Source organism: Salarias fasciatus, chromosome 5 (assembly GCF_902148845.1).
Source record: "Salarias fasciatus chromosome 5, fSalaFa1.1, whole genome shotgun sequence".
NCBI lineage: Eukaryota > Metazoa > Chordata > Actinopteri > Blenniiformes > Blenniidae > Salarias > Salarias fasciatus.
Genome location: NC_043749.1, coordinates 17,227,737 through 17,252,051, shown reverse-complemented (window position 1 = coordinate 17,252,051; position 24,315 = coordinate 17,227,737). Strand labels below are relative to the sequence as shown.

At 41.8% G+C, this 24,315-nt stretch overlaps 1 protein-coding gene across 3 annotated transcripts in view; it reads right to left on the bottom strand.

Annotated features, from left to right (window-relative positions):
* LOC115388620 (guanine nucleotide-binding protein G(s) subunit alpha-like) overlaps positions 1-23,928 on the bottom strand; it is a 30,864-nt gene extending 6,936 nt beyond the window's left edge. The window contains exons 1-6 of one of the 3 annotated variants that reach the window (XM_030091836.1): positions 23,681-23,928; positions 22,194-22,332; positions 19,442-19,514; positions 15,417-15,471; positions 15,143-15,262; positions 8,087-8,184 (exon numbers count right to left, since the gene is read on the bottom strand). In XM_030091836.1, coding sequence (XP_029947696.1) covers positions 8,087-8,184; positions 15,143-15,262; positions 15,417-15,471; positions 19,442-19,514; positions 22,194-22,332; positions 23,681-23,854 — 659 coding nt within the window. In that variant the 5' untranslated portion in view covers positions 23,855-23,928. Of the gene's footprint in view, positions 1-8,086; positions 8,185-15,142; positions 15,263-15,416; positions 15,472-19,441; positions 19,515-22,193; positions 22,333-23,456 lie in introns of all 3 variants that reach the window. The other 2 variants (XM_030091837.1, XM_030091838.1) reach the window with 2 other exon arrangements.
* Between the last annotated feature and the right edge of the window lie 387 nt (positions 23,929-24,315).

The following is a 24,315-nucleotide window of genomic DNA, read 5'->3' as shown; positions in this document are numbered from 1 at the left end:
GTTTGAATAATTGTAGTTTTTTTATTTGCACTAAAAATAAAAGTAGACTTGGAAGTTATGAGGGAATAAGGGAATAATTAGGGAAACATTTAAGACTTTGTTTTAATAGTTCCTATAAAAAAGGAAACTCCATGATAACTGTTTGTTTTTTAAATAATTTTTAATTGTTGTGATACTTTATTTCAGGAAGTAACTGCAATGAATCATTTCAACAACTTCTGCAAAATGCAGTGTATTTTAACAGTCACTTTTGAAAAAAGAAAGAAAGAAAAAAAAACCTGAAGTAAAGTAGAACAAATAAGTTGTATCCAAAAGCCTAATTTTTGTTTCTCCCTCCACATCTTCCTGCCGACCTACAGAGCTCCATCAGCAGCGGGCAAAGCTGATAATGCAATCCTGCATTAATGCATTCATCTTGTTAAAGTGGCAGTATTAGGACACAGGATTACTCAGATTATGAACACAGTGCACATCCTCAGATCCACACAGGAATAATCTGCACTGAGCTGCACGATTTGTCCGGCCTGCAAATGAATGTCAGTCATTAGCTTCATTTAGATTTAAAAGAAAGAAGAAGAAGAAAAAAAAAAGAACATTTCCATTTTAAAAATATGATGTTAGAACTTTATTGGGACTTAATAAAACTTTTTCTCTTTTTTTTTCAGAAAACAACCTACAATAATGGATGAATTCAGTGCAGTAACAAAATGCAACAACTAATTTTTGTACACACACCCACACATGATTTTTTTGCCATGATTCTGCATACAGAGTATGTGACACACACGTCTTATATTTATAGATATTAGGTAAAATTAGAGAAAGATCTGTTAAAGATTTATTCTTGGCCAGTTACATCAACAATGGAATTTTAGTTCATTGATATGTCAGTCCCCATTACTTATAGGTAGTTGGTTTTCTTTTTGTTTTGTTTATAGACTTGTTCGTTCTAATATAGTGAACAGGATTCAAGAGCAAATACTGTTGTAATGCTTCAATGCACCTAAAAGCAAAATTAATAAATATATTTTTTAAAAATTGTAATAACAATACTCTAAAACTGCTGCTCTCGTAAACTGCTTAAAAGGTGAGCTGCTTTTCAACTACGAATTGCTTTTATAATTGGAGGCATTGGGCTGATTAAAAATATCTACATTCAAATATCATCCCTCACACACACTACATATTTATAGAAATGAAACTCATATTTTTTTTAGGAAACTAATGCTAATAAGTATCTGGACTTTTCTGTTAGAACAAACTGCAAAACATGCAGATTAAAAGACTAAATTATAGAAATTTTTACACTTGAAAAAAAAAAATCTAAAAGTACCAATAAATGTTACTTGATTACAATAAATTGAGACTTTGTAATCCGTTACTTTTGTCCATGCTGAAAAACACCGCAGGCTCACACATAATATGTTTGGTTGACTCCGAAAAGAGGAAACAGGGAGCTGAAGGTGAAACGGGACTGAGATAAAAACTCGAAGCGCTGCAAAACGGAGCGCGACCGCCTGAATCTGCTACGACGGGGGCTGGAATCAATCTGTGCACGAGAGAAAACTGAAGAGCTTCACGAGCCTCCGGAGCTCCAAGTCGACTCAGAAAATGGTCTTGGTGCTTCCTCGTGTGGAGGAGGAGGAGGAGGAGGAGGGAGGGGTGGTGGTGGTTGGGGAGGGGGGGGGGGGGGGGGGTGTTCGTGCACAGATTCAAGAAGGCTTTGCTGCTTCTTTATACATTAACGCTTCAGACCAAACCAAAGGCTTCGCAGGTCGATCCCTCGTCAAACATAAACACACACAACACAGAGCGAGAGAGAAAGAAAGAGGCAGAGAGAAAGAGAGAGGAGGAGGAGGAGGAGGAGGAGGAGGAGGAGGAAAGAAAAGAGAGAGAAGGCTGTGTCTGACATTACAGCGCTGCTCCAAAAATAGCTCCCTGGCGCCCTGGCCTCCAGCTTGGTTGTCATGGTGACAGAACCACAGGCGCTATAAATAGACAATCGGCTCCAAATCTTGTGCTACTGGAGAGGGGCCAGAAAGAGGGAGAGACAGACAGACAGAGGGACAGAGGGACAGAGAGAGAGAGAGAGAAGGGGAGTGAAAGAAAGGAAGGAGGGATGGCAGGAGAGGGGGATAGAAAGAGAGTCGGCAACAAAGAGATGCAGGCAGAGAAATGCAGGGAATGAGAGTGGGTTGAAGAAAGACAGAGAGAGAGAGAGAGAGAGAGAGAGAGGACAAAGAATAAAAGGAGTGAATTAGAAGAAAGTGAACATTAATAAAAAAAAACCATGTAAAGTTTCAAACAGAGAGGAAGCAAGTTAAAAAGTTTGAAAGTAAAAGGAAGAACATGGAATTAAAAAAAATGTCTAGGATGCAAAAAAAGATCATTATAAAATAACTATATGAACAACGGAACTTAAAGGAAACAGAAATAAAAGAATGACAAAATTAAAACTAAACTACAAAAAAAGAACTAAAGCAGCAATGGGTGAGGTGTGAATTTTTTTTTCAAAATAAAGAGAAAGAAGAAACATGTTGAGAAGCTAAACAGAAAGAGATGAGATATCGAAAGAGAAAATATAGAATATAGAGGGAGAAAAAACTCTAAGAAAGAAAAAAAATGAGGAAATGTGAGACCTAAAAAAAGCCCAGAATATAGGAAAAAAATAAATAAAGAGAAACAAAGACATAAAAGAAAGAGAGAAAGAATGAAGTTAGGTGAACATATGCAAAGTGGGGGAAACAGTTGAAGAGCAGAGAAAGAAATATGGCAAAATAAAAAAAAACGGATAAAAAGAAACTATGAAAAACAGGAAAAATTAGCAATAATATAGATCAGAAGAAACAAAAAATGGAGGAAGAGAGAGCGAGAGCACGAGAGAAAGAGAACGGGCCATTTAAACTCATCAGCTCCACTTAAACACACACAACTTGAAGAAAGTCACAAAATAAGTGAGATTATTCCAAACTTTCCCAGAACCCTCCGTCAAGCAGCTCTGCTTCACCTTTAAAATGCGCCTGACTCATCCGCAGCACCGTCAACATCTGCTGCAGCCCCGCACCTGCGTCTTTCTCCAGGACAACCCCCCCAAACATCACTTAGTGCTTCCTTATCCACCCCCCCCCCCCCCCCCCCCCCCCGTTTCTCCCGTCCCCTCACTCCCCCCCTCCCTCCCCACGATGAGTCAGACTTGATCCCAGCCATTTTCTGTCCCTGCAGGAACACCGCTACACATCGCCGAGGGGGAGGGAGGAGGGTGGAGGGGAGAGCGGGGCGATCAGGGAGAAACTCAGGGGGGGGTCTGGCACTTGATGGCACACGATAACCAGGTAAGAACATCTTTCTAAAATTCAAGAGCCACGGACGAGCATAATGTCAGCACACATAAAAGAACTTCTGGCACATTTTTTTCTGGGTTCACGCTGTTTTTCCAGGAAACATATAAAGAGTTTCTTCAAAATACATTAATAGATCGGATTTCTTCATAATCATTCAGGCAAATTGCATCAGAAAATCACTGCAGAGAGAGTAAAATAAGCAGTGACAGCACGTGCCATACTGTAAAATCACTTGTGGTATTTACAACCGTCTGTTTAACAGGCGGATGGCGGTGGGAAAGAAAGCGTCCTTGAACCTGACTGTTTTACATCTCAGGCTGCGGCACCTCCTGCCCGAGGGGAGGAGAGAAGACGGAGTGGGGTCCTGAGTGATCCTCAACGCCCTTGACAGACAACATTTTTCTGCCAAGTCCCTTATCGGTGGCAGCGAGACCCCGGCGGTGCTCTGAGCGGCCCTTGGCACTCTGTTCAGCGCCTTCCGGTCAGAGAAGCTGCTGCTCTCACGCCGCAGAGAGACGCTGCTGCTTCTTCCGCAGAAAGCGGTGAAGACTGGCGTGATCAGACGAGCTCTCTTTAGCCTCCACACGAAGATCAGTGTGTCTCAAGTATCAAGAAAATGCCGGCCTTTGGCCAATAAAACACAACCTGTCGCCACGTTCTCAAAAACATGCCGTATGTAGAAACTGCATAAAGTGTAAGACTTTCAAACACTTCTGCATGAACAGACGACTGCTGTGCAGCTTTGTTCACTCTTTCCAGCTGTCTGCAAGCGGTCAGCCGGGTCTCATGATGGCCTTGTTTTCCAGAATGTGCGCCACGCCATGTGCATGTACTCAGTTTCTTTCTTATACTTTATTTCTTATACGCCCCACGAGCACTTTTTGTTTTTTCATTTAAAACGCTGTATTGATGCAAAAATTTGTAAAATCTATTCCAAGTTTCGCGACACAGCAGCAGATATAACTTAATAACGCTGAGAACAATCCACCAGTTTTTCTTTTGAAAAGAATTAAATTTAAAATACATCTTTCTGTATGGACAGAATGAGAAAGTTCCTCTTTTACTCTGGGAAGAATATCCTCAGGTCACATTTTGACCACTGGATCCAAGGTCTACATTCAGTTGCAGTGTAATCAGGGTTAAAAGTCCCCGGTCAAGGGTTATTACCTTCAAAGAGTTCAGAGACTGATTGTGGGATCTGCAGAGCTGATTGGACGAGTCCACGTTGCTACAAACGTTAATCTCCATGAAGCCATTTACAATGCAGTATCATCAAAAAACTTGTTCTTGGCTAACTTACCTTCCAATATTTCAATGTCAGTGAATTTTGCATCAATTATTGTGTATCTTTACAGAAAATCATTAAATCTCATGTGTTTCTACTGAATTTCAGTTTTGACAATCAAAAGAACCTGGTTTAATCATCTCAGGCACGGTTTGCTTTCAGGTGAGTATATTTCTGGATGACTCTGTCATCTTTTTAGTGGATGAAACAACAGAAACTTGACAAACAGGTCCGGTCCTCTCAGACAAAGCAAACCCTCGGCCTCGGTCCCGCTGCAGGAACACGCAGTCGCCGTGAGCGGCCTGCAGTCACAGGGACCTCGCCGGCACCGCCGGGAAACCAAGGGCAACAACATCCTCGCAAAGCCAGACCATGATCGCGTTCAGGAAGTGTTAATAAGAAGCAGCAGCAACGAAAACCCATCGTGGAGGAGCATGACCGAGCAGAATGACAGCGAGGCCGGCCTCGGTGATTTCCTCAACATCGCACAGAGACAACAAAGCGTTACCGCTCAGATTCTTCTTCCCTTTCTTTCTCCTATTATGACATGAACTGGATGATGTAATTCATTAAACAAAAACAAAAAAAAACAAAAAAAGAACAAGAGACAGAGAGAGCGTGAGAAGGAAAGGTGGCAGCAGGGAAGTCTGAGGTGGGCTGGATTTCTCCTGTGCCGATCCAGGGTTCACGTTTTCATTTAATGTTAACAACCGTCATCAATAATGCTGAAGTTGTCTCCCTCCGAACACACTCGCTCATTCTTTTTCCTTCTGCAGCCTGCCTGGGTTAAAAATAGCTCTCCCCTCTCTCTTTCTCTGCTTCTCCGTTTACATAAGCACACAGAGGGGGGAGGGGAGCACTTCCGGTCTGGCCACCCAGCCCAGCATCTGATCCATAACACTGGGGCTGCTGGGTGTGGAGGAGAGGAGGAGGAGGAGGAGGAGGAGGAGGAGGAGGAGGAGGAGGAGGAGGAGGAGGAAGAGGAGAGATCCCACAATGCAGGGAAACCCTCTCCTCCCATTCAGTCTCTGCAGTTTCCTGTGCCTCTCTTCGTCTGCGATCGCACTCCTTCACAGGAAAGATTTGTCGTGATCGCCGGAAACGGCGACAGGCTGGACTGACGATCAGCCTCCGTCTTACAAGCGTGCAGTTCCACCTACACAAGTAACAAACACCTGTGCCCATGAGAGCAGCACCACAGTGTCTCTCTCTCTCTCTCTCTCTCTCTCTCTCTCTCTCACACACACACACAGAGATGTGGACCTTCTCAGTGGACTTCACACACCATTTTGGACCTGGAACATGATGAAACCTTTGGAGGCTCTAAGCTTCTGCCTCAAGGAGCAGCCCCATACTGGAAATGACGGGGCAAGGCTCTCTGGACTGTACTGTACAGACGAGCATCAATCTGAAAACACGTCTTCATGCAGATCTCACGAGCGCCCGATTCACCACCGTCTCTTCGTTTCACCCGATACCCCTGAGATCTGTGATTCTGTGAAGCTTTGTGTGTTTTAAGGGCGGAGAGAGTGTTCTGTGTCGGGGAATAAGCCGGAAAATGGAATAAGTATGTCTCCTCAAGCCTTTGATTTGTGTTTTTAATGATCATTTCAATAAATACTCCCGTAAAATTCTACACACATCATATCATATAACTAAGTAGACCTTTCAAATACTTTTCCCTGAGTCTTTTTACACCTGCACGTTTCCAGACTTCAGACAGAACACTGCGACTTCATTCAGTTCACTCCTTATTGAGTGAATGCAACATACATACAGAGGTGGAAAGAGTATAGAATTTCCTTTTAAAGATGCGACTGTTGCATTGCCTAAATTGTATTTAATGATAGTAGTAAAAGTACTGTTTTCCTTTGTTGAAATGTGGCCTGTGAAACGTATAGCTACAAAAAAGCAGATCAAAAAGTTCAAAATAATTTATACTGGAGGCTAAAACGAGCAAAGTAAATTCCAGTAAAGAGTTTAAATTCTATTTTAGTATACGTATAATATATACTTGAAAAAATAGCTGTGACTTTCATGCCTGCCTACATTCGATTCGCAAGATTAAAACAGTGGACCCCACTCCTTACATACATACAGAAGCTGTAACAATACAAAAATAAGTAACAATATAATACAGCAAATAACAATTTGCATATCATCCTCAACTGATTTTACTTATAACTACTTGGTTTTGAAAGAAACAGGCTTTACCCTTTTCTATATAAGTCCTGCTGCCTATATGTTCAGCCCAATGCTTCAATATGAGGTCTGTGTATTGGAGAGAACTCTCAATAAACTGCTGTGGTTGCAATTCAAATCATTATTTAGTGCAATACGTGAAGCTTTTTTGAGCTTTTCTGAAGAAACAAACACATAAAACAAACAAATAAACAAACAGAAAAATACATCCTCGTGCACATTTTTGTCCAGACAGTGAAATCTGCCTTTTTTTTAATTGCAGTCTCTCTAAATTACAATGGCGGCTGTCATTGCTGTTGTAAGGTTATATACACAGAAGGTGAGGACGTGATGATAATCGCTCTTCAAAGACAAATTACTGAGATATTTTGTTTGCACGTGATCTGATATTATCTCACCCAACATATCTCCATCATTTCTGCTGCTTCATCATCGTCAGATAGCCAATCAGAATACGTTTTGAACTTTTATTATATTCTGTATCTTCACTCCAGACCCTGACACCAAAAACATTGTTTCACTCCCGAGAAGCCAAACCCTCAAAGCTGGCAACAACTGAAACAATCCAGCTAAATGACAGTGTTTAAAACTTGCTCCACCTTCAGCAGCCTCCACTAGAAATTCTACCTGTGAACTAATGTATCAACAATTTATCTAATTTAATAGTATTAATTACAGAGGTCTTTTTGAGACAGTCAGGCTGAGCAGGCCGAGGAAGTCGAAGCTAAAATATATAAAAGGTTGGGATAAAAAAAAAAAAGAAAAAGATATGCAATACCCAGAAAAAAACCATGGACAAGGAGTCATTTCAGGACACGCAGTCAGTTGGATTCACACACACGCACACACACACACACACAGAGACGACGTCTTCCGGACTCGCATCTCAGTTGTTAAGCAGGAATAACGAGACCGATAGCTTATTGGGAAATTCAACTTACGCGCCACCACAGAAAAGTGCACAGCAGAGTGATCTGCGATCAAGCTCAACGAAATCTGGAGCGACGAGCCAACAGATATCAAATATGTTGTGAGATTGTCAACATCACACAACTGACAGCTGCTGTCCATCCAGCTCCTCATAGCCTGTTGCTTTTGACATAAAGCTCCTGTTTTCTCCCCATTCTAGCAGCTCGCTCCAGGAGAAGGAAGACTGAGGCAAACATTTAGGATATAATGAAGCAGCGGTGATGATTTGTACCTCTCCAAGTGTGTGCCGTGAGGTGGAAAAAGGTAAACGACACAAGCGAAGACTTACTACTGTGCGCAGTCGATGAGCTGATATTCGTTGGACCTTTCCCAGCATGCCCGCACACCCTCGTCCTGCCAGAGGATCTTTGCGTGGTCATAAAACTCCTGGAAAGAGAAAGGAGGGTCTGGATCAACAACGTGCCACACCTAGAAATAACTGTAAGTCGGGCTCTAACCTCAGTCAACCTGCAGGGAGAAAAGCAGGAGTTTGTTCAGAAGAGATGGAAGCTGGGAGTCAAACAAGGCTTCATAAGCAAATAGAAATCTTCACCTTGATGTTTTAGAGGGGATATTTTTTTCTCTCTTATGGAAATGTGTGTAGTTGTGAGGTGCATTTACAACTTGGGATGCTTTTTGTGTTCAGCCATAGAAACTGGTGAGAAAGTGTGTTTCTATGTATATGTATATACCATAAGTTTTGACTAGTAAACCATTGTTTACGCCCCTTTAAATAAAAGTGCTTGCCTGTAAAGAAACTGTGTGAAGTTTTGTAAAAATAAATCACAATATTGAGCCGTTTTTGCCCCTGACCCCACTGAACTGTTTTTATGTGTAGACAGCCTGTTCAATTATCAAAATGACTGACAGCTGTATTTTTTTTTAGTTAGGGTGAGTCATTTAATCATAAAAAAATAATACAGAGGTGACAAAATCTTAACCAAAAAGCTTGAATTTGACTTCACTTTACACAAAAAAGTAACAATGTGTCACAATCCATCTTCTGATTAATCAGATGGGTCAGCCAAAGATAATCATAATAGTCAAATTTGCTATTAGAATATTGAATTATACTGCATATTTAAAGGAAAAAGCAATTTGTGGCATCCGATCACAACGACATCAAATGAAAAACAATATCTATATTCAAAAAAGTAAAATAAAAAAATGATAAATATAAAAATCTTTCATGACATTAATGCTTGGAGGTAACAGAAGCAATGTACTGTTATGTTATTATACCATAAGTAAGAGGAAACATCTGAGCCACTTAATCTACAAACTGATAAACAGAGCATCAATCAGCAGCTATTTCGATCACTGCACATTAGCTTCAGTCATTTCAGAAGACAAAAAGCCAAATATTTCCTGACTTGACTCTTTAATGTGAGGATTTGTGTTTTTCTCAGTTTGTGACATAACGTTTGGTTTTCCACCGCTGGGCAGTCGAAATCAGACCGATGGACTCGTCCCGCTACACAATGGGAAATTATAACATTTACAAATAGAGTGATTTACAGAAAAAGAGAAGAAGAGGGAGGGGGAATTGAGGTTGCTGGTATTGAGTCTCTGTTTCTGTCTCATAAACACATTTCTCGTCAGGGTCTCGATGGGTAAAAAAAAAAAAAAAAGTGTTTCAGGACAGATGGAGGAGGCGGCGATACTCCCTAGTTCAGCCTGGATTTTAAGGCCGGCTCGGGGAGCAGTGGCAGATGAGCGGGCTCCGACAGAGGCAGGAAATAGAACAGTTCACCGAGTTCATGAAGAAACGGAGAGCTTTGTACTGACACAAGGCCTGGCTGTCACTGCGCAGCGGCCTATCTCCTCGCTGCGATCTTCAATCAGTCACAGCACACAGGCCAGCACAAATAAGCCATTATGAGGCTAGAGTTTAACTGTATACTTTTAAGAAATACTTCGGACGAACAGTGAGCAGGGAGCATGCAGGATTGTGCAGTTTAATGGAAAAAAAAAAAAGTTTGACAAAAAATGGAAAAAGACGGCAAAGAGAGAGGCACGGACGGGGCGAGACGATACTTCAGGGACTTCAATAATCTGCAGCATTACTCGTGTTTTTGTTCTAATTATAACATAAATTTATAAAACAGGCTGTTAATCCGAGATATTAGATTGCCTTTTTATCCCCCCCGGCAACGTTCAGTGACGAGAAACTTGAATAAATCAGAGAAATGCAAAGAAAACATTCAAGGCAGGGAATATTTTAAGCTATATTTCCACTTTTGGTGATGCTACTCTCTGTTTTCACTAAAATCACAAATGATGTGATGTATACTGTGTCTTCTGTGAACTCTTTTAAAAAAAAAAAAAAAAAAAACTTTGTGTGGAGCTAAATTACAAAAAGACGCCTGTTGGATTCTGGTGAAGATATTTTTATGAGCCGAGAATGAACCAACAGCCTGTGAAGTGTATAAAAGCTATGAAAAATTCTGAAATACATTGTGTTTGCATTTGCTCCATTTGGGAGCTTTTTGTTTTGCGCTGTAATCAGATTAAAACCCAGTTTCAAACAAACCCAGGGTTCGTTGCGTTTTTATCACGCCGGGGTTCGGATGGCCGCAGCCCCGACCACAACCGGACCGCTGATGTAAACATGTTAAGTTTACATCCGCTTGATCCCGACAGTAAAACGAGAAAAGAACCTTTTCTCTTTCTATTTTACAACTTTGGACAAGACGCTTTGTCTAGATCCAAACACCAAGCGCACATCAGGCAGCGGCGTGAGCAACAGATTTACAGCTTGAATTCAACACAGTAGCATAAGCAAAGACCGCTTGTTGCTGCCGTGTTGGAGCTTGAAGGAGCCGGTCTCATCAGCCGTTGATGTGAAACCTGTCAAAGCCAGACGTGCTGCAGACTACGACCGGTTTCCAAACTTCGCTTCACAGCTCAGTCAAAACGATATCGCTCTTCTATCTGTGTCTATGACAGTGACTGGGTCCATCACTTTAAGGCTCTGTTCACATCTGTGCTGTGGTTCCATGAGTTAAATTAAAGTTTAAAAAGAAGAAAAGTTTGCACTCAGATATGATTGCTTCACATTCATACTCATTTTTCATATTAGATGAAAAAATGTAAACAGAAAATACATATGCCAGACAGCTGCTGTGGCCTTAACTCCATGACTTAACGTCCATGATAAGCTGAGACACATGCAACACAATGCATGTTGGATTTTTGTACTGTTATTTTTAGCAGTTAAGAATTCATTGACAACCTACATGGAGCATAACTCTTCTCTTCTTTGTGGCATCACTTCTTTCCACAAAAGGAGAGAAGTCAGTACATGGGATTGATTTTATCTGGACAAGTGTCAAAAACTCAGAGCGACACAGAACTTGTCTCGTTTGTTCATCATCATCTATAAAAAGAGTTTCTTTTATTCTTTTGTAAAATTCTGTTGTTTTTTTTAATACAACTTGAACCCATTTTGAACTTAAAGTCAACTATAAACAGAAGCTGCTTCTTTTCGTGACTCCATTCAGCAGTTTCCTGAACTTAATTCCTTCAACACGACTCATTAAACAGAGGTTATTGATTTTGACAATGTTTCTCATCAGTGTAACAGAGAAAAACACATGTGGTTGGTAGACAACACGCAATTCAGAGAACTTTCTGTTAAAAAGTCTCTGACTGGCTGTGAGGGTTATTTAACATTATCGGGACAATCGTGAAATGTGAGATAGATCAAAATGGCAACACAATGTCTTCAAAGCGCATTAATTCCACAATTATGAATAGACACCGTTTTTAAACCTCAATTCCTTAATTCATTCAGTGTCTCATGGAAACGACGGAGACCTGCGGCACAGTTGAGGAGTCGCTGGACGTCACCTCGGCCCAACGATAAAAAGACGCTGGGCAAAGCCGTTTTTCCAGAGCCGCAATGTTAAGTTCACGTCATTCGTGCATTTAGGTAAACTCAAACTGATCAGCTCCAAGAATCCAAGAACAGGACAAGCAAAGACTTAACTTCTTTAAAAAAAAAAAAACTGAGTTTATCATCAGATTTACATTTTTCGCTCAACACCATGGCCTCACTTTCTGCCACTAGCTGTTCTTTTGGGGTCGTTAAGTGATGTTTCTACCCTCAAAAGATAAAAAAAAAAAATCAATATATAAGGGATTGTTAGCATTACATGCAGCTGCCAAACCTTCGTGAGATCAACACCAGCAGCAGCAGCAGGAGGAGGACAAAGGGTACGGTCGAGGACACCGAAGCGTCACTTATCTGCGTCCGATCTGCTCCACTCAGAAGTTTAGCCCGTATGTTTCATTACGCCTTCTCATTGATTGCGCGCAGGCGAGTGTGTGTTTGCGTGCACGTGGACAGGATGATCTCACATGTATCTTGTTTTTGTCACCGTTATCTTGTTCATTTTTTCCCCCCACTGCTCAGTGTCGGGAGCGAGCCAGAGCGCACGCTCCTCACCGCGCTGGAATGCACATGACAATGACAATAAACTCGAACGTGAGGAATTCAGTTTATGGAATAAGTTCTCTGCCCTTTGTGACTTTGGCGCTTTAATGTTGAATGTTCAGTTCTTTCTCGGGCAGAATGTATTTTCTTTGGTTTTTCTTTTCATTTGAGACTCCAGAGGTGAGGGTGGATGCAAGAATAGAGGAAAAACTCGGTCTGGTATTGTTCAAAAAGTGTGTCATTTAGTCGATAAAACAGCCAAAAATCAGGTAGCATTTTGGCTTTTCACCTCTCAAACACTCGAAACAATCAATTTGTTCACGTTATTTACAATTTCTGGCATTTTCTGGATTATAGCCATCACATTTTAATGGTGAAAAAGTGTTTCAGTCAAATAAAACTGAAATTCAACCAAAACTATTTGGAAAACTGTTTGATATACAGAGTTATTAGATAAACTTCAACATTTTTTACGTAAAATATCAGATTGTTTGTATATACCAATTTAAAAAGTAAATAGTCTCCAAATTTAAAAAAAAAAAAAGCTTTGTTCTTATTAATAACAATAAATGTGTTTAAAAATACATCATAATGTCACTGTCCCTCCTTTACGACAGTTTCTCCACAGTGTACAATCACACACTTAGGAGAGGCAGTTTGCATGAACCAAAAATCAGATTAAATAATCTGATTAAAATCAGGTCATGTAAACCCCGTCTTCCCGATTAGACTGGTCTGATTGTCATTACGGTCGTATCGGAGGAGGCGGCACAAGCCTGTGATCATAGTCCACGTGAATGACGCGTCGGAGCGCCTCCCATCCTGAACTGGGAGAAGAAACAGAACAAGCTCAATCAGTCCGGCCAACAAATCCATTTTCAATACTGGAGTGTTTCTGGAAGAGGGATCACGAGTGCAGGTCGCACATGGACAGAGGGAAAAGCATGACCGGATCGATCAACTGACTGAATCGGATCACTTCAATCACCGTTCATGTAAACGGATGATCAGATTGGAGAAATAAAAGTGAAAATGCAGCTGTTCATCAGGCTCTCTTTTTTTGTTTCGAGACTTTCAAGAGTCAAACTCAAAACCACTTCATCTATTTGTCTCCTGAGTTCAAAACAAATTATTCCTTCTTTTTTAAAAATGTTTATTCAAACCTGCAGGCAAAATTCAGAATGGAACCAAAATGTTTCTTTTATTTTCTTGCCGATGACTTTTCATTGTGCCAAGTTTACATTGTTAGCAAGAGTAACGGTGACCTGAGTACAACCTGATCTCAGGTTCCTCACTCAATGGATTTAATCCGTTTCAAATTTTATTTTCTTCAGAGATTTTAAAAAATTGTTTTAGTAAATTATCATTAACTCAATTAATTCAGCTGAGAGCAAATGGCCCCAGAAACAAAGGGTCTGTACAAATTCATGATCCATTTTTATTATTGATCAGACTCATAGCTCCAAAGTGAAATCAGGCCGGATTGAACCACGGCGGACTCTGCGCTCGCTATCGGCGCCTTTCTCCTCGGCGCCTTTCTCCTCGGCTGAAGGCAGAGCCGACCAGTTCAACTGGTTTCCAGCAGGCCCTCGGGACAAGAGAGGGGGAGCAGCAGCAGGAGGGAGCCAGTCTGTCAGGTGCTCTCCTGGTCGCTTCTCCTGCTTTATCAGACACATATTCAACTGATCAATGCTGAGTGCAGCTTTCTCTGCTTAGCTGAACAGCTCTTATTATTTCTCAACTATTTGAAAGAGTTTGATCTAGATTAGACAGCTCGATGGCAATCAATATAACCCACAGAGTCCCGCCTGGTGGGTGATCGGGTTAGGTCTTCCGGACAGCGAGGCCGGTGAACGTGGCTTTTGATTCCTGATGGCAGCAGGAAGGTTTTCGTTTGAAAAGTGCAGAATACAACATGCTATCGTTACGGCGGCGAGCCGCGCAGAAGGGAGCAGCCACTGCACAATGTACACATGCAAGACCGTCTGGGCCTCTGATGTAGAATCAATCGATCGATCAACGGGTTCTTCTGTCGGGATTCGACGGAGCGACAGCCCGGTCAGCTCCACATCGGCCCACATCATAAATTTGCCGTGACGTAACAGAGACGCTGTCGGGACGCGTCGCTCTGCTTACAACACAAATACACTCTCTCTGCACTGCAGATTCACACTGGCGCTGGAAAAACACGGACAAGACTACATTCTAAGTCTACACACACACACACACATACACACTACTCACAATCAATACACTTGGCTTTTGAGTGAAATTTATTGAAACCATGAAAAGTTCATGCTATAGTCGGGCGGAGGGGTCTGAGTGTGTGAGTGTGTGTGTGTGTGTGTGTGTGTGTGTGTGTGTGTGTGTGTGTGTGTGTGGGGGGGGGGGGGGGGGGGGGGGGGGGTCCCTTCTGAGTCTGTCTGTTTCTGCAGGTTGTGTCCCTGTGGGCTCATTTAGCTTTATTACAGAGGATCAGTGTTAATAGGCGGAGTGTGTGGGTCTCTCAGGTGAGAGGCTCATTCAATTGAAAGCCTCCCGAGCGGAAGCACACCCGCTAATTACCGCCGCACCGCGCAAACACGCGAGACGGCGCCAAGGGAGGCGCTCCCTCCCCTCCTGCGCACAACCAACCTGTGCACCTGCATGAGTCTGACACCTGAGACCTCTCTCCCCTCCCGCAGGAGAAGTTTAAAGCTCAAATTCAGAAGCAACGCAGAAAATGTATCTTATCAATGTGTCAAACTGGACGACTGGTTTGCATCATCAGTCATCGTCGTCAATCGCTGTGGAAAATGTTTCAGTGCTTTTATGGACATTTGCACAAAAAAAAAATAAAAAAGGGAAGCGATCTGGTACTGAAGGTCAGAAAGTCAGCGTGTGTGAAGGAAAAGTGCAGAAACTTACCGAAGGAAAATCGAAATCCTTCTGGTTGACTTGGTTCAGGACGTAATCGATCCGGAACTGGTTTGCAGGAGAGGCTAACTGGCAAGGAGGCGTGAGCGTCGTCATGGCCGACACGATCGTCTGGGGGGGAGGAGAGGAGGAGAAAGACACGTTTATTGAGAGATGATTTGCACGAACTCCATCTTGGAGATGGAGACGTCGATGTGGTTCCTCCTTCTGCATACAACTAGCTACAAAAGTCTCAAACTCAAGACAACGGGATTGACTTTCTTACCTCTATAGCTTCTTTAATGTTGTTTTTGATATCATGAATTTTCTGTTTTTTCTCCCTGTGAAGACAAAGAGAGACAGGAGTTAGTCTATTATATGGATCCACAAGTTTCTGTTCAGTTTTCAATTCATCTGACAAAGTTTCATCAACCTTGCTGTGTAAAAAAAATTATTGTTTAAAAAAATAAAGGGAAAAAACCCAAACAGTGGAAATTTGACAAACAGTAATTATTCCACAACATTAGTAAAATAAAAGTTTTATTTCTTTTTTATGACAAACTTTGCCAAAGATCTCTTAGACAGTCCAGATTTAAATCAAATCTTAAATCAATACCCGCCAGATCCAGATTTTCGGAGCAGCATGAGTGCATATTTGAACGTTTTCAACCTGCAGCCTATCACAGAAAACTGCAGCAATCCAAAGTATTAGCACATGCAGTGATATGCTGTGCGTTTTGTGTTTTCAATGCTTTGCGAAGACAAACAGGATTTCAGCACGAGCGCACAGCTCCACCGATAGCAGCCAGTTTCCAGCCTGAACGTCACACGTCTCTTTCAGAAGAACACTGCAAGACTCCAGATCTCTCCAATGTCCACACAAAAGACAAAAAGTCAGGCTGTCGAAACTCTGATCCGATACTGAAATCCACCAAATATTAGGACAAGAGGCTCCTCAGCGACACGGCAGCAGCACGACGGAGCCACGGATCTGAAGCAGGTCTACAGAGACACTGATGGAATAAATAAAAGCATAAATAAATGAAAATATTTAAAAACTTAATAACTACCACTTACTATTCAGAGCAGCAGGAATTAGAATCTATGACAAATATAAAAGTTCCAACTAGATGAATGTCGCCTTCTACAGACGTCAAGGTCAAGACATAACTGGATATACCGCCTTACTGGAAGAACACGGTGTTGGAGGGCTGCACAATACATATGATTAAAGATTTTTAATGTGCAGTTAACTAGTTAAAAAGTCAGATTGATTGACAGCCCTAATCATTTCATAACTAGTGGGAACAGTTCAGAGGCTGAAAGAACACAAATGAAGAGAAATAAAGTAGTAAGTAATGGGATAAAAACAAAACAATCATTTAAAAAAACCTGGCCTATCGATAATTTATATGTTTGTACGAAGAAAACAGCAATTTCGCAGAAAATCCTTCACACTATACCCATTAGGAACTAGAACACATGATATCCATATATATTTTAATTAAAGACAAAGCACAATAATCACTTTCGGTAACTCTCACTGGAAATACTCAAGTTCAAATTACAAGTTCAGTTATTCTCATCTTTCTTTAGGACGATGGAAGAAACAAAATAAGTCATAAGTCACTGAAGCAGAAGAGATGAAGGGATGTGAACTTGCAAAATAAGTGCAATTTGGGGTTATTTTCATCTAGAAAATATCCACAATTAGCATTTAGTCTGTGTCAGAATCGATAAGAAACCTCCAGGTGAGCTGACAGGGAGACGCTGTGATGCTGTAAAGTCTGAGGAGAAAACACATCAATGACACCAAAAGGTTTGTATTAACTTTGCTTTCTTGAAGGTAGATGCATCGGTTGGTGCTCAACTTGGAATGTTTTCTGATTTTTTTTCCCCCCCCAAATGTGTTAATTAAAAGCTGAGGTTCTTTGACAAAGAGAAACTGATAAATCTGAATTCCCCCTCCTGCCCTCCTTTCATGCCTCTGCTATATTCCTGTGTCACTCACCATCATCATCCTCCCGGCACCTTGCACTGACTGACACTGCCTTGCACCACCGTAGGTGGTGGGGCGGTGGGGGGGGAGTTAGAGGCCGACCGGGGCCTCAAACAGTGAAACAAACCCTGGAACTACAGGCACCCGGGGAGTCGCAGCTGACCGTGGATTTGTCACTGCAGCAGAGCGTCTGAGTCTGTGAGGAGCATCTGTTTGACGTGACCCAAAAATAAAGCACATGACGACGCGCCAGCCCCCAAAAAGTGTCTTTCTAGGAAACAGACGATTAAGAATAGAAAAATGTGACTTGTGTTTCCATTGCATCGACTTGAGATTGAACACCCCGGGACATGTTTTCCATGAAAAGCAGACACGGATAAAAGCTTCTTCCTCCTCTGTTACACAATTTGGAGAATTTACTCCACAACACGAGAACCCGACTTCATTTCATCTGTTAAATCATGACGGCCAGTGTATCTGAGCACAGACAACAGTCTGTCCTTTCAAACATGTGATAAATATTTGTCAATGGCCAAACCGACAAAGAAATCTAAAAGAAAAAAAAATGCTCAACTCAGAATTTTCAGTATGTTTCTGCAGGGGAGGGCAGATCAAAGCTCAATGAAGAAATTCTAATCAGATACTCAGATCATCAGTATTCTGATTTCTTGGATTGAGAAGATACTTTTTCTTTCTGCACCAGACATCAATTTGTTGTGAAAAAAATACTGAAAATGCTCAAAGTCAGGAGATCTTTTCTTAACTTCACAGCAGCTGTAAAAGTAGTTTATGAAACAAACAAAAAAACAACTATTCGACTTGTGCACAGAACTGTACAGATGAAAGAACTACATTTGTTTTTCAAAGTTAACAAGTAAAGTTGCCCTGATTTTGACTTCTTGAAAATATTCTGAATCCTTAAACTTCATCATGACACTCGGCTAAAAAGTAAATCAAATCACAACATCTTGATTTTACTCTGAATTTAAAAAGAAAATCTGCAAATTTAACTTCAAAATGTTAACAGACACTAATTCAAAGGCAGGCTGAATATGATTTTCTTAGGCACTCATCATCCTTTCAGAACAACTTGGCCTTCAGTGTTTTGCCCAAGGACACTCTGATATGAGGCAAGATGGGGGATCGAACCCACAACCTTGCGAGATGTCACAAGCTTACGAAAACATGAAATATCTTTACCAAATTTTTACCAAGGAGTCCTGTCGCTAATAAAACAGACTTTATTCAGCGATTAATTGGAAAGAAAAGCTTAATGAACGACCGACACTTGCAGCGGTGTGCAGAGACAACATCCTGATTCAGGAACAATGTAATTCAAAACAAAGCAACGTATTGCTCTTAATAACTTCTTAATAACGTCATGCAATTATTCCAGAAAAAACCCCAAATCCTCAGAAACAAGCTTATAGATCATTGCCATCTGATTTATTGCATTAAAAACATTTCATAAGTGCCTCTTGCTGCTTCCCTAGCTCCAAAAGTTATTTAATGTTAAAAATCAGCATTTTCATAAACTACAAATTGCTAAAAAGTATGGAGTCATTTTCTTATTTGGGCTACAGTTGTAGAAAAGAAAAATATCGGTGCTATTAAACAAAAGAAAAGGTTCATAAACAGCACTTTGTCTGCACGGATCAACTACTGCTGTTCCTGTGGCCTCAGTGTCTGGAAAATTCGACTAACTTTAAATTTCAAAACTTCATCCTTTCATACTTTATATCATCAGGAATAATGGAATTCCAAAGAAAGTTTCATAGTTTATTCATTTACTAACATTTTATGGTTCTAAAGTTAAACAGCACATATATACTGAATGTAGCATTTTCTAAAAGTGCATTAGAATGTGAAAACATAGCTTAATGAGGAAAAGCTAACATACATAATTGGAAAATGTTATTTAATTACACTGGAAACTCCTTATTTCAGCATTGGTCTACCAAACCTGAGAGAATGATTTAAAAGCAGTTGAAAAGCAAAATTATATGTAAACCGCACCCAAATCTGCACTTTCATTATGCAATTTCTCACCGTAAATTCTTTTAAAAGTCCTAAAATTAGAAACTTCGCCCAGAAGTTAAGTTTCTTATCCATTATAAAAAGCATTCATCCTCCTAAACACATCATAATAAATATCTGTACATTTGAACATATCAGCATTGCCTAGTTTGTTGAAAAGACCATCAAATTTAAAAAAAAAAATCATGAAAGCTATTTACGCTATGATGGATTAAAAGTGGAGACACTTAGAGGAAAAAACACATTAAAGCAGACGGGAAACCAACACCACTTACTCTGCGTTGAAGCCATTCACGTGCAATATTCGCATCTGTTTGACTATTGTACTTTTCCCGGATTCACCGGCCCCTGAAAGCAGAGAAACCACAGAGAAGAAGTCAGACATTTGTTTGTTAAAGCTGCAGAAGAACCACTAAAAAAAATCAAGTGTCCTGGCGGAAAGAAGATGCGAGAAAGCTGCCACTGTGAGGACAGAGGATGCGAACTCGAACGCCACTGATAACTTAACATGGTGAGATCTAAGGAGAAAAATTACAGTTCTTTTAAAAAAAAAAACATATTTCAGTTCACAAATACATATATATATATGTATATATTTCCATCTTTTAGGAACTTTTCACTTTGAATGGTGCATGAAACACTGAGGACAGGTGCAGCATCTGAACGCCACACGAAGTGACCTATTGAGAAGCTTTTACATAGAGCCAAGTTTAAGACTCCACCGCGGTGACGCCGTAACACGCCCAACGCTGCCTCCGTCTCACTGTGACTCACTGCCTTCGCATGTTGGGCTGGTTTGATTTTTGACATCTGATGTGACAAATGGCATTACTGTAATTGAGGTAAGTCGGTCGGAGGTCAGATAATTACCTCCAACGTCAATCTGCCTGAATTTGGTACGTTACATTGTTCATGTACATAAACAGTAAGTGAAGTATTCAGCTTGGTGTGAAGGTTTGAATGCACCATGAATATCATCCCATCATGCTTTGCTCTATGAAGTGGCCCACTGTTGACATGAACACATGATCCCACATCCACATCCAGCAGGAAGATCGGCCATATTGAAGTTCGATTTGTTAGTCAGATGAATCAAGCTGGTTTGATTCTTTTAAAACACAACCGTCTCGTTTAGTCTGATCTAAACGGGGCGAAAATGAATTTTCCTCCTGCATATCGTGTTTTGCCACCATTTTTTTTCTCTCAACACTGTGTGAAGCCTCTCGTGGTGTTTGACATGCGCACAAAGCACAGGCAGCATCAGATGTGCCCTTTAGATGGACTCTGATTGGATCATGAACAGGTTTACCACACCTCCAATCCAATCATATAGGGCCGATTTTATCAGATAAAGGTGTTTACATGATGCAAATGTAATCAGATTGGAGTTTAACTGGATTACTCGTGGTCCATGTAGCTGCAGCTTGCGTCACCGCGGTGGTTTTTGGATATTGTTGTGTTGTGCAGCCCATAAGCTGCATACTGACTTTGTAATTTAAAATAAAAGGTAAAGATTAAACCTCTAGGTCTCATTCTGTGCAACGTTTTACAAAAGCAGAAATAGTTCCTCAATTTGATTCTCATTAAAAAATAAACACTAAGGCCCTTTATCCAAGAAAAAAAACTAAATTTCTCTAACTGTATTATGAAACCCCGTGAACTTGCTTGAATTATAGTGGAGTTTTACTTTGTAGAGTTTTACTTATCAGCTGAAAGGTTTAATCGGTTTGAACCAAGTAGCCTGGAAATTCAAGGTCCTGCAGCAAGTCCACTCGCCTGCATGATACATTTAGATAGAATCTGACCTACATGACTGAGAATCTTCACAGATGAAACAAAGACGTTGTTTGTTTTTTCTTGATTACGCTGAAACCTCTCAGATTTATCTTCTGAAACACTACAGATGTCCAGGCCCCTACTACGGCCTCGACTGGGCCTCCTCCATCAACAGTGAGACGAAGATACAAGCAGCTGCCCGGCCAGTTTGAAAATCATGCAGATCTTCATATTTTAACAGTTTATTCATATTTTCCTTTATTTTCAACTCTGGAGCTGGAGTAGTAAAAGATCCATAAATGAGGACATCATGGCTTCATTTCAGACGAAGATCAGTTCTTTCTATGAGGCTTCTTTCTTGAATAAAAACAGTCGGGGGGGAAAAAAGTTAATTCTTTTAGATTTAAAATGATCTAATATATGTGGTGGTATCATTTACAATGAAAGCATATGAGTTTAACATCTCTTGACCTGAACACAGGGAGCCAGCGAGGCCACAAGCTTGCCATCTGCAGCCCACAAATCTCAGATCATTTACAGATTACAGTGAGTGAGAAAGGCGTTCAGCTAAAGCTAGTAATCCTAATTTGCACTCAGCACTCCAAGAGGTTTAGCAGGCCTCAACATTTCCAGACAAGTATCACAACATAAAAAGCCCCCAGAAATAGCTTTATCAGAACACAACTGAACTGGAGAACGTTTATTTTTTTTTTTTCAGAGAGGCCTGAGTGGAGAGGGTCGTGCACAGGGTGCGAGCGGATTCTGAATAGCAGGCTTCAATCGGCTATGGTGACGGTGAATCCACACTGCTGACACACTCACGCACAAACACGGAGCAGATCCCAAGTTTGTGCAGTTCGGAGCACCTATCGGCGGCCTCCCGGCCTCTGCATGGTGCCTGCATGTGCTGCCCTCCTCGCGCAGATGGTGGTGTCTGTCTGCCCCCTCACCTCCTCGCCCGCCCACCCCAAAATGTTTCTGCGATCACGCTCCGGAATGACCAGCAGACGCAGACGGGGCCTGCGTCTTCAGTCGTGGTGGAGTGACTTCGTGCATCTGCATCATGTGCGGGGTGGGCTTCGCCGTTACGGGCTGAGGAAGTGGTCATAAAACACTTTTACAGGGACGCGGTTGCAAACAATGGCTACTACATGTGCATAAACAGGTAGGGGGAAGAAATCCTTGAGGCCTCCACACACACAGACACACACACACATACACACACAAACGACAGATATCATCAAAACCTACCTAATAGTAGTAGCCGGTGAGTGGCCCGGTATATCTGTTTGTCTTTTTGGAGCTGCTTCTCTATCTTTTTGTTGGCCTCCCTCTGTGCCTTCTCCTCATTTCGTTGGTCTTCAGTCTTACTATTGCCAAGACAGCCCATCTTCCCAAACACCCAGAGGCAGGCCCAGGGGGGAGGCAGGACGGTCGGCTGGTCGGGCGGGTTGGCGGACGGGTGAAGGGAGGAAGAGGGGGGAGAAAGGAGGGAGGTACAGGGAGGGTGTCTGATCGGAAAAAGAGAAAATCAATCGATCCTAAATTCCTAGATGGGCCCACCAGAGTAGCAGCAGCTGGCTCAAAATGGGTGACATTTATGTGGCCAGATGCGGATGGAGCAGATGTGGTGGTGGTGGTAGTAGGAGGGTGGGCTCCACTTTGGCTTCTGGCACGGTTTGTATGGATGGGTGGTGGGTATCTACTGGTGTTCTATCCGCCAGAGATCCGTCAGAAAGCAGCGGAGCAGCGATGCCGCCCTCTCACACGCTCGATTCCTGTGTTTTTCACTGTAAATCCGCAATGAAGTCATCAACATTGATGGGAGAGGGGATGTGATATATCCAGCGTCTCACGGCGACATGAATGGACGAGTCGATGGTCCCGTTTCCTTCAGATTCAAAATGCAGGCTTTTCTTTTTTTTTTTATTTCTCCGATATTAGCGTCTGATGTTGGATTTTTCTCAGCAAATGTCTCCTCCGGAGCCCATTTTCGGCAGATATCTCACCCTGCCATTCAATTCATTTGCACTCCCAAAGCAAAGCCCTGTTTTCTCCACCACCTCCCCACTGCTGTTTATTTTTTAATTTATTTATTACCGCTGTTGTCGCTAAACCCCTTTAAATATAAATACCGGGTTGTTATTGTTAAATTCGATCCGCTCTCCCACCTAACCGAAGCACATTAGAGGTTGGGTGGGGGGGAAAAAAAATTAAAAAAATAAATATTTCCTCTTAAAATGACGGCATGTGAATCATCAGACTACACCGGGGCTTCTTTCTCTATCACAGTCTCACATTATACACCGTTTTTCAGAGGGGTGGGGGGGTGGTGGTTATCGATAATATCCTGTTTTCAGCTGATGTCCAAATGATTTCCTCTGTCCGTCAACAGATGCTGGCGCTCGGGTTATTTTCTTCTTCTTTTCTGAAACGCTTTGACCAGACCCCCCAAAAAAGGCCCCTTCTCCGTCCTTTTCTCGCTCCGTAATGTTAATTTGTATTTCTCCTCACATCGGAAAGCTTCTCCGGGGCGGATTTTTTTTTCTCCCTCTCCCTCTCCTGGCAGCTGGATGTCCTTGAATAAAAACGCACTATCCAGGTGATATCGGTGGAAATCCTCCGTTATTTCCCCGTTTGGCGCAGGTACAGCCCGCTGTCAAGTCTCTCGGCTTTTTGTATTCCCTTTGAATCCGTATGGCAGATTATGGTTACATGTGCATGATACATGAACATACCGCGGTGTTTTCAATCACTGGTCCCGCGGAGACGCGCTCCGTTTTCTGCCGCCGACAGGCCGCGGCTGCTCCGATCCACCGGCCCCGGGAGCTGCTGAGGATGCTTTCTTTGCGGTATTTCTCAGAATTATTTTGCCCCCCTTTTTTTCTCTCCTCTCTCTGAGAATTGTACATTGAGATAGATAGCGTTGAAGAGGTGGGGTGGGGCAAACGGCTCTCACGGAACCCTGGGAACGAAGAGCCGCGGTGAAGTTTACGCACGGCGAGGCGCGCCAGGTCCGGCCGGACCCTTCAGAATAAACCCCGGGGAGCTTCCGAGGGCGACAACGCACTGATATTCACTAAAAACTGCCTCAATTTCACCGTGTTAAAAGGACTCAAATACCTTTTCTAGCCTCATGTATAAAATAATTAAAAGAAAACACTGAGATGTATATGATTTATTTAAAATATTAGTGCTATTGGTTTAAAATGGAGGCACAAGTATCGGTGTCCAGTTTATTCAACCCCAGAACTGTGTATTTTTCAGTATTTTATATTTTTTCAGCAATTTTCCATGCTGTTGTTGTTTACACATACACTGCATGCACACACATTTTTCCTTCTGCTTATTTTTTTTATTTATTCTTATTTGT